General features: G+C 39.5%; 1 protein-coding gene across 1 annotated transcript; it reads right to left on the bottom strand.

Annotated features, from left to right (window-relative positions):
- Window positions 1-1,108: 1,108 nt before the first annotated feature.
- LOC119498772 (solute carrier family 22 member 5-like) lies at window positions 1,109-10,721 on the bottom strand. Its single transcript, XM_037787821.1, has 10 exons — window positions 10,296-10,721; window positions 9,246-9,349; window positions 7,182-7,336; window positions 6,158-6,329; window positions 5,438-5,579; window positions 5,243-5,337; window positions 4,588-4,802; window positions 4,278-4,460; window positions 2,409-2,544; window positions 1,109-2,157 (listed from the first exon to the last, which is right to left on the bottom strand). Exons 1-10 carry the CDS (start codon window positions 10,665-10,667, stop codon window positions 2,109-2,111), a joined length of 1,623 nt encoding a protein of 540 aa, XP_037643749.1. The 5' UTR covers window positions 10,668-10,721; the 3' UTR covers window positions 1,109-2,108.
- Between the last annotated feature and the right edge of the window lie 6,677 nt (window positions 10,722-17,398).

The following is a 17,398-nucleotide window of genomic DNA, read 5'->3' as shown; positions in this document are numbered from 1 at the left end:
TTTTTAAGAAATATAAAGGCTTCAAAGTTTACAAGTGGGATATTTAATTACTTATTTTATATCGTAGAACAAAACACTAAAATCTCTTCTTCTTGTGTTAACCACAGACCTTATTTCAGGCATCTAACTAAAAACCCATTGACTTACAGACGAAGGAACCGGAAGTGCTCAAATGCTAACTCATTTGATGATGTCACACGTCATCAACACGTCACATCTTTGGGGTAGAACACATGCACAGTAAAATCTGTTAAAACCAATTGCAATGCACGACTGCAGCTCCAGTAACAATGCGCATGTGTTACACCCCATATCCCAAGACCCGTGTCCCAGCCTCTTTCAGTAGGCCTTGGTTTTAGGACTCATTCCTGTAGCACTCTATAGACCTACTGATCTACTAGTACTGTTATACAAGAATAATAATTACTGTTTCCAGGTTTTATGTGTTTCTTAAATTGTGGTCATTTTATTAAACAATACTTTTTTCAGAACCATGAGAGCACAATATAAAAAATAACAGAGGGGTCACAGGATTATAATTCATAATGTAGGCCTAATTTAGTTTAGCAAATTCTCTAACAATTTTGGAATTAATCTAATTAACATAACCAATCGGCATGCCGCGAATTGGCAATCCGCCGCCTCAGGTCTTTTGGGGCGAGTAAACAAATTCTTCTTTTGTTTTTTACTTCTGTGATTGTGAGTGTTCTGCAGTATTGTTATACTACATGGTACAAGAGTTTGTCCACTACTTTAAAGTCCAAACTGCTCCACCAAATGAAAATCTGCTCAAAGATTGTAGGTCAACCCCTTGAGAAATTCTATGAATCAGCCTATCATAATAACATCTTAAGGCTGGCTAACACCATCGTCTCTGACCCCAACCTGAATAGTGAATATGAATTGTTACCATCAAATCGGAGATACAGGGTTCCACGATTTAATAAGGTTAGACTGAAGCACTCTTTTGTACATCAGTCAATCCTAAAACTAAATATGGAGCCTAATCCCAGATCAAATGTACGTTGAAGGGCCCTGAATATCGTCTTCTGTGATTGTAATGTTTGAATGTATGTATCCTTGTTTCTTGTCTTGGTCCTTTGTGATGTTGCAAATGGAGCTAAAGTGATGCAAAACAAATTTCAGACCTGTCTGACGATAAAGTATTATCGTATTATCGTATTATCGTATTATCGTATTATCGCATCGTATGCAGCGAACCTACCTGGGAACCTTTTTCTTTTTCTTTTTTTTTTTTTTTCAACTTTTTGGAGCCCTGTGGAAGTTGTCTGTTTAGACACCAGAGGTACAAGAATCAGGTGTGATAGCTATATATTCTGAACACCTTGAAAAAATAGTGCTGTGCTACCCTTGTTTATAAAATAATCTTTGTGTATGCCCTGTCCAGCTGAGCCCACAGAATGGTTACCCTCTTTCACCCCTCCAGTGACTCCACTGAGAAGTCCAACGGGTGTCGTTTCAGTGAAGTGCCCTCTAGGGTGGCCTTAAAATTAAGAAAACGTGATGCAATGCCATATAGGCTGCCCTACGTGCTAGAAAACTTCCTGAGCGCTTGTCCCCCGCCGCATGCAGCTGGTGCATTTTTTTATAGCCCTGCCCCTCAGACAGCCTGCGCCACTGCTTTTTGTTGCTGCTGTTTACATTCCTCCTGATGCAAATTCAAAAAATGTACTACAGGAATGCACTACTGTTGTTGTGTGTGTGTGTGTGTGTGTGTGTGTTTGTGTGTGTGTGTGTGTAGCATAATGGGACTACAACTGTATTTTGTCGTGTAACCCTGTGTTCTACAACGACAATAAATACCTTAAAGTCTGGATTTTGATCAAGGTTCGAGAAAATATAACACTTTTACTGTGTAAACACTGTCACAAATCGCTTCAAGATGACATAAATGTAACTGACGTAGCTTATTCTGTACTGTGTATGACAAGACCTGAGAATCTCAGAGGCTCTCTCTCAAAAACAACATTAATGTCCGCACGACACTTCAGGAAACACAGAAGAAGTGCATTAGTCTGTGATCCCTCCACTCTTGCTGTGTGATTTTCTTTCAGCAGAGGGCGCTGTTGCTCAAATCTTTATGTCCTTCAGAGTGGTATCTGACTGGGCTGTAGCTTCTTCTTCTGACAGCAGCAGCTTTGAGATGCAAAGAGAAACAGAGAGAGAGAAGATCTGTTAGAATGCAGATTATCACAAACTACGGGATAAAGCTGTCATTCAGTTTGCTCTAAACATTTTTTTGCACCATCGTGTATACATATTTCTGATAAGCACTATTTGTTTCAAATCATCACCATCTCTAACACTGAAAATGCAGCTCCAGACCTGCTTCTGAGAAGGTTTCATAGAATTGCAGTCTGGTAGTCATCTTTATTTCTGGGACATACCATCTGATGGGTTTGGCCTGGCTGATGATGTCAGGAAGTTTGCTGTTTCTGGTGTCTGGCAGCAACATGGTAAGAGCAGCAGCCATGATGCTGATTGTGCCAAAAACAACGTATGGCAGGATCTTGCTGTACACACCTGCAAAGTAAATTAAACATTTTTTGTGAAATTAGTTGAAATTCTCTTTACATCCTGACAGCAATCAATAAATCAAATGCTCAGAGACAAAAAAAGAAAAAACTCTGGTATTTGTGGCTGTTGCAGGACTGTGATAAACCTGTTCAATGATTTCATTTGGCCCAAATGTAATGATTGGACGGCCTACCTACCTGCCTGTGTACATGCTCACCTTTTGCCTGTGCACTCATTGCGCGTCACAGGAGTCTGCTAGCTTTACAGCTGTGAGTACTAACAATAGCCATGCTCGCCGTTCACGTTCATTATGATATGTTTATGTTTGTAATGATAATAGTGGGGGAGTGGCTTTAGAGGGAGGCCTGAAGCAACGGACTGTCAGTGTTGACAAATTTCTCTGTAGATTTAGTGACTTTTGGAGCTAGTGCTGCTAAATACTTTCATTGGAAAAGAGTTGGCAACACAGGGCTGGTTTTTCGGTTGGATCAATTTTAAATAACCTTGTGTATTCTCGCTAGTTTTATCAAGATCGCCCACCCTGCCTTTAACTTGTCACACACAGGTGTTCAAAATATTATTAAACGCTGTATTGGAACAGAGTCGTCATTAATTTTATGAGCTCCACTTGACAGACCTTTTAGAAAAAACTGATGCTCAAGCAAACATGTCACCCAAATACAAAATGTATTGTAAGGAGAGCTTTGTGTCTTTTACTGTGAACAACATAATCAACAAACAATACTAGTTTCCACAGTGTTGTTACTGAATGACAAAAATCAGTTTTGACATTTATTAGCTTTCAAAGAGGGCAGAAAAAGGTTTTAGAATCGCTGTGTGAGCTTAAGCCCAGGATCCTTATAATAAGGTCAGTTGTTGGCCTAAGCCTTGTCTGATGATGTCTCATATGGAACTAACATATTCAAAATGTAACCAGAAGCCTGACCGTGTGGTGCTTTAATGTTGTGAACAAAATCCTAAAAATCTGTTCTAAAACTTACAAGCAGCAGAGGCAAGGAGGGGTCTAATAAAATCACATCTTTTATAATTATATGAAAATGCTTTATAGTGGCACTTATTAAAAACTATGACTTGGCAAGAAAGACATTTTAAGGGCAAGTTAAAGGTCCCATATTGTACTGAAAAGTAGGATTTTCATATCAACAGGTTTGAGTATCAAAATGCTCATTCCACAGAGAAATGCACACAGCCCATATTCAGAAACTGTGTCTTTAAACGAGCTGTCAGGATTTCTGTACATCTGTGATGTCACATTGATGATATTTCCTGTTGCAGTGTATGTGAATGACATCAGCTGACAGGAAGTAAACATAGACCCGAGCTGTTGCCTAGCAACGCAATTCCGTTGAAATGCACTAAAACGGAGCGTTACAGACAGAGGGTAAATACTGGTATATCCTGAAAATAAGCATGATATGGGACCTTTAAGTCTTCCACCAATAGCAGTACTCCTTTATTTTTTATTTTTTTTGGCATTCATAATTTAAAGGGGCACTCTACCGCACTAATTTTAGACAGTGAAAAAAGTTTGAAAGTCTCTTGTGAGTCTCTTGTGAAGGCGCGATCCGAAATTGCTGGCGTAAAGTGAAGTATGTTCACTCAGGTGTAATAATATCATTTACAGTGAGTCAATCATTCCACTTTTTCTCTCAAAGTACGTTGGTTTCAACAGTGTACACACATGCGACTACAATAACAAGAACAAAAGAAACACTTGCCCATGTAGATCACATAGGGACAAATGATGGAGCCTATGCGTGCAGCTGTGGAGGCGATCCCTAATCCCATGTTCCTGACCACAGTGGGGATCAGCTCAGAGAAAAACACGTAGATGATGGAGTAAGCAGCAGACACACCAATCTTTCCCACCAAGGCTAACACCTGCAACATGACTTGCATGTCTGAGAAAAATAAACAGGATTAACACACAAGTTACACAAGGCATATAATTAACATAATTAACACAATAACATAATTATACACATGAATAGTAGAGATGCCTGATTCATTCGATATTAGTATACAGACCTTCAGGAACCAGCTTGATAACCAGAAGCATGATGCCACAGAACATCAGCGTGGAGAAGAGGAGTGTGGGTCGTGACACGCGGTTAACCAGCATCCATGTGGCTATACACAACACAATGTCAATGGCTGCTGAAATGAAGCAGTTGAGGTAGATGTCTCCATTCAGGTTACTAGTATTGAGCGAGAGACCGTAGAAGACCATGGCGACGGCCATCCTGCAGAAATACAAAATCAAGACAATCAGGGACAATTATTTATCCCTTGATTTGTTTTTGTTAACAAAAACTTGGAACATGACCTTGAACCTGCTGCTTTTCGCAAATTGACATTGTTTTTGAGTAACACCAGACAACAACTAAATCTAAATTATTAAATTATAATTAAAAAAAATATATATAAATATTTTCTGATACGGGTAAAATAATCACCAAATGAATAAGGATTGTGCCTTATGTTATTAAGGTAGTAATAAATTTAGTTTAAAAACTCACTGAACACATCATAACGCTAACTGATCTTGTTAGGCATCCTTTTCTAAACTATTTGTCAAACATAACTGCATATTTACAAAATGGCATCAGGGAATTACTTTTGTACAGAATAAAGTGTATGTGTATTCAGGAAAGTTACAAACAGAGAAAAGAAGTCACGTTACCATATGAAAACACTCAGAATTGTAATATTTCTCATGTTAGGGGTGCGTATCAGATCCAGATACGTGTATGTCTGCTCCTCTTCACCTTTATTTTGCTGAATTATATGAAAAGAAACACAACAGTCACATTGCATACAGATTGAGCAATATCTTAAATTGCTTCCACAGCATGAGGAGTAAAAATTGAATAAATACCATTAGCTCCAAGCACTCGCCATCGCTGAATATGACCTCAGGAGCGGGGACTCTGTTCCTTTTGGCAGCAACGCGTATGACGAGCTCGGCCTCCTCCACCCGACCTTTCTGCAAAAGCCAGCGGGGAGACTCAGGAATCAACCTGAACAGAGACAGAGGGACAGAAGTTCATTGATCTTTGGCAGTGATTCAAAAGAATTAAACAAATGAAGAGGTGTATTTGCGTTTGGTAATAGACTATCATCATTTCATATCAGAACATGTCACGTCACAGAGAACATATAGTATGCACACAGTTTTAGGATTGAGGTCTGGTTTGAAGTTGAACCATAAAAACTCAAGACAGAGACAAGAGGAAGCAGAAATGGTTCACTATACTTATAGTATAGTATAGTATAGTATAGTATAGTATAGTGTACTTATACTAACAATCTCATCACTTTTGAATTGATTCTGATTGAACTTTGGTTTTTGATAATGTGTTTTCAAAAAGGGGTGATGGTGGACCATTGTTTTCAGTAATTTTGCTTTATTCTATGTGATTCATTCATTTTTCCTTTTCTATACGTCGTGGGTTGGGTCTGTGTTTTTTCTTTTGTTTTTTTGTTTTTATGGTTTTGTGTTGGAAAAGTGTGTTATGTTATTTCATTATTATTAAACCTTTATTTAACCAGGTAAGTCTCATTGAGACCATAGAACAATGATATTATTCAGACTTACCACCACGTTGGAATAAATAGGAAGCCTGGGATGGCAGTAGCAACCAGCAGCATCCTCCAGCCTCGTATGAAGTAGGCAAAGAGCGGCAGCAAGGCATATCCAACGCCAAAACCTACACAGTGGCCCAGCAGAGCGTAGGTCACCCTGGCAGTCTGGCTCAGCATCTCAGACCCTGACCAAGAAGAGGATCAGGAGCATGGCGTTAAGATGAGAGACAACATTAAAGTATATATTAAAGGTGCAGTGTGGAGGATTTGGCGGCATCTAGCGTTGTGGTTTTATATTGCAACCCACTGAGTACCCCTCCGCTTACTCCTCCCTTTCCATAATGTGAGCCGCCAAATGAAAAACTGTAGTAACAGCGTTCACCTCGCTCAGAGGCCATCCTTACCGTAATAACACTACTTTAGGGGCAGCGGAAGTCAGACGGCGGCTGGCGGTACCATGGTTTTGCACTCTGCGGCTCACGTTACCGCAGTTTAACATGCATGTCGTAAAACTACGGTGGCCTTCAGGTAACATAAAAACTTGAAAAAATTTGAAAGTCGAAATTGAGCCATCGCAACACACAACCACAGCTCCAGTCACACTGTGCATGTGTTATACCCCATACCCCAAGACCAATGTCCGCCCGTGTCCCAGCCTCCTTCAATAGGCCTTGAGGGGACCCGCTCCCTATGTAGATATGAAGGGCTCATTCTAAGCTAACGAAAACACAACGATTCTTAGTTTCGGGTGATTATACACTAATGAAAACATAGTTATGAATATTATATTCCATTTCTGCTAATAGATCCTTTAAAATATTACACGCTGTTCCTTTAACTGAACACGAAACAATTGTGAAAACTGCCTGCAGCCTTATTGAGTTCATTGCTTCCTTCAACGGCCTGAACACGAGGCAGTGACCTTGTGCAGCTTGCCTCGTGGGAAAACTACAAGTACACCAGTAAGGTACATTTTGTCTACAGGAAGATACTGGAGAAGAGATGGAGACGGGGACTCTGTGCATGTGCTGTCTCACCCAGTACGAGTGACGTGACGTAATTGGATATCTGGCCAAGTCCTCTCAGACAGTTGAGGATACAGAACATGAGCCAACTGACGGAGGTGGCCTGGATCAAGGCAGTGACTGTTTGTAAGGCCATGGTGAAAAAAAACACCGGCTTTCTGCCAAACCTGCAAGACAACGCACAGAAACAGAAAAATGAATGGAGCATGTGCAACCTGTGAGCGAACACCATCACACCGACTATTTCACTGTTATGTGATGAGCTCGCTCTTCTCTTCTTTCTCTCAGTCCCTCAGTTTATCTGACTGTTGTTTGATTTTTGTTGCTAGCACCACAGACATCAGTGAAAACTATTAGTCAGCAGTCAAACAACAAATCAAAAATGTATTTTCATAACTAGAGCTCCAATGAATTAGTCAATTAATCAATTAGTTAGATATGTCATTCATGATTTAAGTATTTTTTTCAAGCAAAAATGCCAAACATCCTCTGGTTCCAGCTTCTCAGTGTGAGGACTTGCTCGTCATATATCATAATAACTGGATATCTTTGGGTTTTAGACTGTTGACCGAACAACTGAAGATATTATAGCGGTCTCAGTTAACTCGGTTATCAATCAATTATCTGAGAAAATAATCTGCAGATTAATCAATAATGGAAAGAATCACTAACTGAAGCTCTAATTATAATAATTAAATATATTTAAAAATGCAATCATTTTGAAACTATTAGCAAAATCAAATATATCAAATTTTAACATCAAAGTTTTGTCGCATGGAAATTAAAGACAATTTAACACAATCTACAGAATAAAACAAAATTAAAAACAAATGTGTTTTATTCTAAAATAAGATAAATTGCATTTAGAAGTTATTTGAATTTGTAGATGGCATATTGCATTAATGTTTTTTGTTTTTTATTTTCTATTCTCTTAATTTTTAATGTTTTTTTTATGTGTTTAATTGTATTTAAACCTGCAGTAGGCAGAATATTTTGGCATCATTGGGCAAAAAGTCCATAATAACCTTTCAGCATATTATAATTCAAGTGCTCTGAGAGATAACTAGACTGCTGCACCTCCTCATGGCTCTGTTTTCAGGCTTTAATAAATCTAGACCGTGACTGGAGACTTTGACCAATCACAGGTCATTTCAGAGAGAGAGAGCGTTCCTGTTGGCTGTTCATTCAACGGAGGCAGCAGGCTTTTTAAAAATCATATTTGCTCCAATTCTACGCACTGCTGCTTTGAATGTCTTTTTATGATGTGTTTCTTTAGCACTTTGTTATTGATGTTTTATGTAAAGCGCTTTGAATTGACTTATTGATGAAATGTGCTACATAAATAAATAAATAATAAATCGTGTTGTTTGCATTGTCCCGCTTTGCTGCTGTAATCCTGCAAATTTCCCCGCTGTTGGACTAATAAACAGTGGCTTGTCCAGACTTTTTTGACCGTGGTGGCCCAACACTATACGTCTGAATAGCATTAATTTACCATTTCAGTCTCCAATACTCACATCTACTTTCATTACTAACATTATAGTATCTTACAGTTTCTTACAGTCCTGTGTTTAAAATTTTAAATTGGGCTTTCAAAGTTAACGTGATAACGCAAATTAGTTTTAATGCCACTAATTTCTTTAACGCAATTTGCGATTTTTAGGGCTCAGTTCTAAAGCTAGTGAAGTTACTAAAATCATATGAAACCAGGAAAACCTGAGGAATTCATTGGTACCCACCATGTTGTACTAGTTTGTCGGAAAGGAGGATAATATAAGCCTAAGCCTAAATTTTGGCGAGGAAAAACTGGCATGGCAATTTTCAAAGGGGTCCCTTGACCTCTGACCTCAAGATATGGGAATGAAAATGGGTTCTATGGGTACCCACGAGTCTCCCCTTAGTTAGAATAGATATAAAATGTGAGATTAACTATGAATAAAACATAAGATTAATCGTGATTAAATATTTTAATCGATAACAGCCCTAATTTTATTTGTGTGGCGGCTCATGCCACCCCAGGACACTCCTTGCTCACGCCCCTGCTGATAAAGGATTATCTAATTTTATCTTACTTACCGGTCTGAGAGGTGACCACTAATAAAGGATCCAATGAGGACTCCTACAAAGAATAAGGAGGTGGAAAAAGGGACCTTCCACGCGTTGTCACACACCAGATCCCACTATGATTAACAGGAGAGAAGAAGACAAGTATGCAGGTTACAGAGAGACACATTTCAGGGACAATGAAGTAAAAAAAACTAGTTTAAAACAAGTTTCATCTGACCTCGAGCTGTCAGAAAGGCAAAGTAAATATAAAGATATGCAAGCCTACACTGTTAAGAATTTCCCAGTAAAACAACAGTAAAGAACTGGCAGCAGGGTCGCCTTTATGTTACTGTAAAATTAACATTATTATACTGTCGCTGACATTTACAGCTTTATACTGGTAATGAAAATTTTTTCAAGTTTTTTTTTATTAATTTCACAGTATTTTACAGTTAATTTACTGTTTAAAGATACATTATATAGCTGTTTTTCCACCTTTCTTTTACATTATCTTACTGATTTGTTTTAATGCACTATTTAGGTTGTATTTTTTACATACATTTTAATAAACATAATTTTTTGCCTAGATGAATAGACTTAGCAGGTTACAGACATAGGAATAGTCACACTAAATACAATTAAAGGCACTTGTTAGGAAAAAGGCTATAATAGACTTGTTTAAACTTTCCCCAAAATGTCTGTCTCTAGCTGGCTACAAGCACAGAATGCAAACCAGAACAACATGTGAGTGAAGAACAATAAAGCTAATTCACTGATTTTACAATCATGTACAATGTACAAGCCTCACATGTGCAGATCAGGTCCCAGAATTCAAGAAATACTGCATGAAACTGCTACTGATGATACTTTAGACAGTTGATCAGCAGTAAAGTGATGTTTTTTAAGAATGCATTATAGTTCAGTTAAAAAACGGCCTATGAGCGTAATTTAACAGGTTTTCTTTTGTATTAACAGTAAAACACTGTTTTTAGCAATAACAGGTTAATACTGTTGAAATCCTGCTGTAAACTAACAACAATGGTTTATATAGTTGATCCTGATCATCATTCTTCATCATACCTCAGACACAATAGTGGAGGTGTATCTCTCAGTGCTAAACACCCATCCATCCAGACACAGCTCCGTGTCATTGCGTTGACTCTGAGCAGTCTCCGTCCAGTTCCCGTCCAGTTTGAACCTGGAACAGCTGTCAGGTCCGATCCAGCTGCTCTGCTCGCGGAATGGAACCTCCACATCTGTCCCGTTGCTGCGCGTAAAGTTGACCGAGCCTCTGCAGCGGTGCTCGGGTGTATCCGACATGAAGACCACGATAGTCCCAGAGTAGCCGCTGGTCACCGCGCTGGAACTGAGCAGAACCATTATGAGGATCTGAAAGAAGCCGTAGACGCCCAGAAAGGACGTGATTTCATCGAAGTCCTTCATGTCACCCATAATAACGCACCTGGAGAGAGCGCGTTGGGTGTCTGATACGGAAGTCAAACTGCTATAAATATTATGTAGCCAAGTGGCTTGTTGAAGAAGCGCCAAAACATGCAAAACCAGTTCTCATTAAATGTCGTTGAAGCTCAATTCTCAGTGCAATAAAGTGAGACCTGCAAATGCATTGTTGCCGTCTGTCAGATCAAAGCCCTGTTTTACAGGATCATTCCAGGTTATGATGTCTTGAGAAGGTTACACAGATAAAGTGTTATCAAGTCAATCTAGCAGGACATTTCAAGGACACTCACACTGTTAAGAATTTCCCAGTAAAGTAACAGTAAAGAACTGATGGCAGCAGGGTTGCTTTTTATGTTACTGTAAAATTAACATTATTATACTGTCGCAGAAATTTACAGCTTTGTACTGTTAATGAAAAATACAGTTTGAACTGGTTGTTTTTATTAATTTCACAGTATTTTACAGTTAATTTACTGTTTAAAGATACATTAGAGAGCTCTTTTTAACCTTTCTTTTTCTTACTGATTTGTTTTAATGCACTATTTAGGTTGTATTTTTGTACATACATTTTAATAACATTATTTTTTGCCTAGATGAATAGACTTAGCAGATTACAGACATAGGAATAGTCACACTAAATACAATTAAAGGCACTTGTTAGGAAAAAGGCTATAATAGACTTGTTGACACTTTTCCAAAAATGTCTGTCTATAGCTGACTACAAGCACAGAATGCAAACCATAACAACATGTGAGTGAAGAACAATAAAGCTAATTCACTGATTTTACAATCTTGTACAATGTACAAGCCTCACATGTGCAGATCAGGTCCCAGAATTAAAAACATACTGCATGAAACTGTTACTGATGATACTTTAGACAGTTGATCAGCAGTAAAGTGATGTTTTTTAAGAATTTATTATAATGCAGTTAAAAAACGGCCTATGAGCGTAATTTAACAGGTTTTCTTTTGTATTAACAGTAAAGCACTGTTTTTAGCAATAACAGGTTAATACTGTTGAAATCCTGCTGTAAATTAACAGCAATTGTTTCCAGTGCAGAATATGTCTTCCCTGAGGTCAGCTATAGGTGTCAGAGAAGAAGCGCCTTCTTATTTAGATTTTAAACAAATCTGTCTGTCAGTGCAGTCAGGTACCAACTTGTTCCACCCTGCAGCAAGTTACATTTTATTCTGGGACAAGTTTTACTACTTGTTTGCCTGTAGATTTTTTGCTGAGTCGTGACTCTGCTGCTGTTATATAAGTTATTTAGTAAGCATCTATTTATATGCAATGCAAAAGCCTGAGCACTTTGGCACTAATCACAAGGCAATGACAATAAACTGCCCGACACAGTGAGTGTTGTTAGTGTGTGTGAACCTGTAGGCCTCATCTCCTTAAGCAGGTCACTACAATGTAAATCATTACACTTTAGGCTTCACACTTAGTTTAATGTTAAGATTAGGGTGACTGTTGGCAACTATGACCTAAAAAGAAAAATCTGGTCTCTCAAGGTTCTACGGTGGAGAGGAGGTTGTGTTGCTCTGGCTCTATCTGTCCACCCGTAGACTGAACCACTGGCGTGTTCTTATTTATAAGGCTATTCTTGGTCTGCTTCCATCTTAGGGCGTTCAAGTATGCTGCTCCCTCTTCTTGGAATCAGCTACAAAATGACCTGAAACTTGGAGAGCTGGTCTCACTGAATGTCTTTAAAGTGCTTCTAAAAGATTTGGAAACAGGCACATCTGGCTGTAGATGTTTTGAATGTTAGTGAATGTCTTTTGATACCTTATGATTCTGTAATTTGCTCTTTGTCTTCGTTTTCAATTGTTATGTTTGTTTTATGTCTGCAACTGTGTAACTGTGCTGCTGCCTATCTTGGCCAGGACACTCTTGGAAAAGAGATTTTTAATCTCAATGAGTTTTTACTCCTGGTTAAATAAAAGTTAAATAAAATACTGTTTGGCGTGGAAAGGAGGTCGTGTTGCTCTGACTCTATCTGTTTGGCGACGCCTGGAAGCTGCTTGACATCCTCCTGGATCCACCTTCTCACATATGTTCACATTATATGTATTAATTTTGTCATATGGATTGTCTATGTTGTATTTGTATCATGTTGTTACTCTGTACACACGGCATGCACGTCTGTCCATCCTGGAAGGGGGATCCCTCCTCTGTTGCTCTTCCTGAGGTTTCTGTAAAGGACAGAGGGTGTCGTATCCTGTACAGATTGTAAAGCCCCCTGAGGCAAATTTGTGATTTGTGATTTTGGGCTATACAAATAAAATTGACTTGACCTGAGTTGAGGTGATTATAGAGAACAATATGGGTGTATCTCCAGGGAAGAGAGAGAGCAGTGACTTGCAGAGAAACAGTGCTCACCAGTGATCTTCTTTCTGTCTACATTTTCAAAAAAATGAAATGATGATGACCATGACATGAGGTTGAAAGCCTTAAAAAAGCCAGTAAGTGGGTCTTGAGTCCAGTGATGACTGTATGAAACACTGAGGTTGGGGATAAATCAGATGAAATGCACGGTCAGTGAGATGTTATTAAACTCTGTACAGAAACATGTATCTCCAGCAATGTTGCCACTCAACTCAAATATTTCATAATTTTTTGGGGATGAGCATGCAAGTTAAAACAGGCAGATCATAATAAAGACATGCAGGCGTTGGGACATGACATAACATAAAAACAGAACAGACAGCTATGATAAAGAACCCTCAACAGTGGTTGTGTGTAAAACCACCACAAGATGGTGCAACAAAGCATGAAATAGTCAGAGATGTGCTAGGAGGAAAGTGCTTGTTCACATGAATGAGGTCAGGTGTGCCGTACATTAAAGGTTGTGATAAAAATTATAGTGGAATAAGTATTCAGAAACTTCACTTATAGGTTCGAAATAATACCTCAATGTAAAAATACCCAAAGTAAAAGTCCTGCATTGTAAAGTATCACAAAAGTGTACTACAGAGCAGTACAGGACTAAATAGTTACATTCCACCACTGAGTAAAACTGTTTTATTTACAAAACAGATAAAGCAATGCAACATTAAAAGACTGACCTTTGATCATGTTAATCCATCCATCCATTATCTGTTATCCTATTCAGGGTCGCAGAGGAGGGGGGGGGCTGGAGCCGATCCCAGCTGACATTGGGCGAAGGCGGGTACACCCTGGACAGGTCACCAGACTATCACAGGGCTGACACATAGAGACAGACAACCATTCATGCTCACGTTCACACCTACGGGCAATTTAGAGTCAACAATTAACCTGCATGTCTTTGGACTGTGGGAGGAAGCCGGAGAAAGCCAGAGAAAACCCACACTAACACAGGCAACAGTACTAACCACTGCACCAGCCTTGATCTCGTAAAAAAATAAGAATAATTTCTCAAACTTTGGAGTCAAAAGTATGTGTGTCACACCTGGAAACATCTTCTCCAGCTGCTCCTGAATGCAGCTTTAACATCACGTCACTGATGTCCACCGCGACCCCTTCTCCTCCCCGAAAGCCACACCTTGCCATTCTTCGGGCCAGTGCCGTTACCATAGCAACACCTCTCCGGCCAGCGCACGGCGATGCCCTCTGACCCCCCGGAGAGGAGACCTTTGGCCTGAGGGGTCATCAAACGGGGTCAGGGGGGTCGGCTCCTGCTAGAGGACAGTAAAAGCACTTCAATGATTGGCTATCATTTGCCCTTTGCATACCCTCATCTATGTAATTGGCATATTGACAAACTGGCCCTTTGCACATTGTTAGCAGCACCTTAACCAGTTTACACAGGATGAAGTGTAGCGTGGAGGGTGGTGATGTTTATGTGGGTAAAAGGTGTGTGTGCCTCTCCGTCTAACTTCCACCTCTAATGCTTTCTGAGTCATAGAGGAAGTCAATTTTGAGATTCTGTCGACAACTTTGCGAAGCTGGTGGATGTTCGCTGCACAGAAAGCAGCTGCTGTAGGGTGGATTGAAACCGCTCCATCCATATGGCAAGACCACACCCAGCCCTCTCTTCTCCTCCTCTCCCTCCTGATGATGTATGCCTCCCAGGCCCATCACATGTCAATATCTCTACATTAATTTGAGAGACTGCGTGGCAGCGGAGACACTGGGGGTGGGGGAGGGGCTCTGTGAGCAGGTATAGAGGGGAGGCATGGAGGGGGAGTAGTGGCACACAGGAGACAAGGACACAAGAAGGAGAGAGCCGGGCGGAGGAGGAGAAACGAGAGGAAAATGAGGAAATGGAGGCGGGATGAAGGATGGGAGGAGAGCCGAGCGTGGGTGAGAAAGAGAGGCCCGGACAAAGAGGCTGTGTTTTGCCCATTAACCATTCTTATACGTGGCTTCCCTCAAATATCAAAAAGCCCTCTCCATTTGTCCAAAATGAGCCCTGAAGTCAGCAGGATCCGTAACGATAATGGTTATTTGAGGGCTGAGCCCCAATACGAGGAGAATCCATCAAATCTCCAAAGCCTCTGCAAAGAGAAAGCGGAGCCAAGCGAGTGATTCATGAGAGGAAAAGGGCCGCGTTTTTATTCCAATAGAGGCACCTGCACCAAATCCTGAACCCCGCCTGCTGTAGTGAAAGACTTCCGGTATATATGGGAGCTGACAATAAAAATGATGGCTTGCTCAATAACCATCCTCTCCTCTATTACTCTGACATCCGTCCTTTGGGCTCTGTGGTATTTTCAAGCTCCAAAGTGACCCTTCACCTCTCACCCCTCAACTCTGACCCCACCCTGCACGGTCCAGATTACACCGGGGAGCGACAAACCTTGTAACACCGTGACCCCTTTCCTGGTGACACACATACAAAGAATTTTTAAAAAAATTGTAGTTATTGACTATGATCGACTTCTTCAAACCTGTACATTTGTCTTTAAGGAGAGATAATAAGGATGCAGATTTACCTCATTGTTTTAGATATTATTTTGTTAACTCTTTTCCATAATTACCCAACCAGCTGAGAATCTTCATCTTGCTTTGTATAAAAGTTTTCTATACATTTTTCAACCCAAAATGTCCATTTAATGGATTTTCTATTAAAAGAGACTTAGAAATGCTTTGCTGACAAAAACATTTAATTTGAAAAAAAATGATCACTCTTAGAAATTGTAAATATAGTAATTACTCCTGCTTCTTTGTATGTTTTATTTATTTTGTTGTTTGAACTTTACTCCTAGATATTACACTTTATTTTTATTTTATATGTAAAATGTTTTGAACACTAATATTTAAAATGTACTGGGGATTTTTGTCTTAGTAATATTATTACCTATGGTATGTCCTTTGGGTGTGTTTTTTTATAAAAGCCATTACAGGTTTCTACCAAAATTATTTTACATTCCTTTCATGTGAATTGTAAAAGTTAACGCGATAATAACTCGTTAATGCAAAATTGTTTTAACGCCACTAATTTCTTTAACGCATTAACGCAATCGATCTTTCGGAGGTTGTTTTAGAGCTAGATGCTAGAAGATACAGGTATCATATGAAACTAAAAAAACTTAAGGAATCCACTTGTACCAACCATGTCGTACTAGATTGTCGTGAAGGAGGCTAAATAACGCTCCAAATTTACGCTAAAATGTTCAAAGTGGTCACCTGACCTCTGACCTCAAGCTATGTGAATGAAAATGGGTTCTATGGGTACCCACGAGTCTCCCCTTTACAGACATGCCCACTTTATGATGCAGTTTGGGGCCAGTCATAGTCAAGTCAGCACTGCTGTTGCCTGCTTGAGTTTGCCATGTTATGATTTGATCATATTTTATGCTAAATGCAGTACCTGTGAGGGTTTCTGGACAATATTTGTCATTGTTCTGTGTTGTTAATTGATTTCCAATAATAAATATATACATACATTTGCATAAAGCAAGCACATTTGCTCATTCCCATGTTGATAAGAGTATTAAATACCTTGACAGATCTTACAGACAGATCGGTACATTTTGAACAGATAAAAAATGTGTGATTCATTTGCGATTAATCGTGATCAAATATTTTAATTGACTGACAACCCTAACATAAACATAAAGACACCTGCACAGAAACACATGCACACAGTGTCATCATTCTGTGGCTCACTTTGCTGTTATTTAAGACTCCACTACTACTACTACTTTTCTCTCGGTATTCATTTTTCAGACTCTAATAACCACTGTTCTTGGCTGTGAGGAGGCCCGAGGTGCTGGGTGGTTTATAGCCATGTTTCACCATCTGATTATTTTCACAAGATCTTCTATCATCTCGCTGGTTAATGCCCTGAACAGAATGTTATCTTGGATGCAACACATTTGTCTTTTTGCAGCCCAAAATTCACCAAAAAAGTAAGTGGAGATGGGCAGCTTTGTTTCTTTTCTGCTCCTGTTTGCATTCACATTTGTCACCTGTTTCTAATAGACTTATTGCAGAACATTTAAAAAGGCTTCAGGGGGAGTATCGAGTGGGACTTGCTTCAGTGAATATTTCTGCCTAGAGGAATCCTTTGAAGTAATGGTCTGCTAAGTAACTTCACTGCATTGAGCTCAATAGTTCCTCCACACTACTTACAGAAATGATTTTTCTTTTGCATGCAGCCGTAGTTGAAAAATCGTCCGTGCCGTGCTTTTTTGAAAGTGAGAAATATGTGCAACATTCAGAAAATGCACAGGCGTGTGTGTGTGTGAATGTGTGTGTGTGTGTGTGTGTGTGTGTGTGAGTGTGTGGGTGCAGCAGG

This window comes from Sebastes umbrosus, chromosome 12 (assembly GCF_015220745.1).
Source record: "Sebastes umbrosus isolate fSebUmb1 chromosome 12, fSebUmb1.pri, whole genome shotgun sequence".
Classification (NCBI taxonomy): domain Eukaryota; kingdom Metazoa; phylum Chordata; class Actinopteri; order Perciformes; family Sebastidae; genus Sebastes; species Sebastes umbrosus.
The sequence above is the reverse complement of the archived record's forward strand: the minus strand, read 5'-3'. Positions and strand labels throughout refer to the sequence as shown.

Bases quoted from the DNA above. Each gene is read 5' to 3' on its own strand.
- LOC119498772 (XM_037787821.1), bottom strand. From the start codon at position 10,667: ATGGGTGACATGAAGGACTTCGATGAAATCACGTCCTTTCTGGGCGTC. The intron at 5,580-6,157 runs GTAAGTCTGAAT...GTCTCTGTTCAG, and splicing joins CTATTTATTCCAACGTGGTG to GTTGATTCCTGAGTCTCCCC. The intron at 5,338-5,437 runs GTATTTATTCAA...CATATAATTCAG, and splicing joins GCGAGTGCTTGGAGCTAATG to CAAAATAAAGGTGAAGAGGA.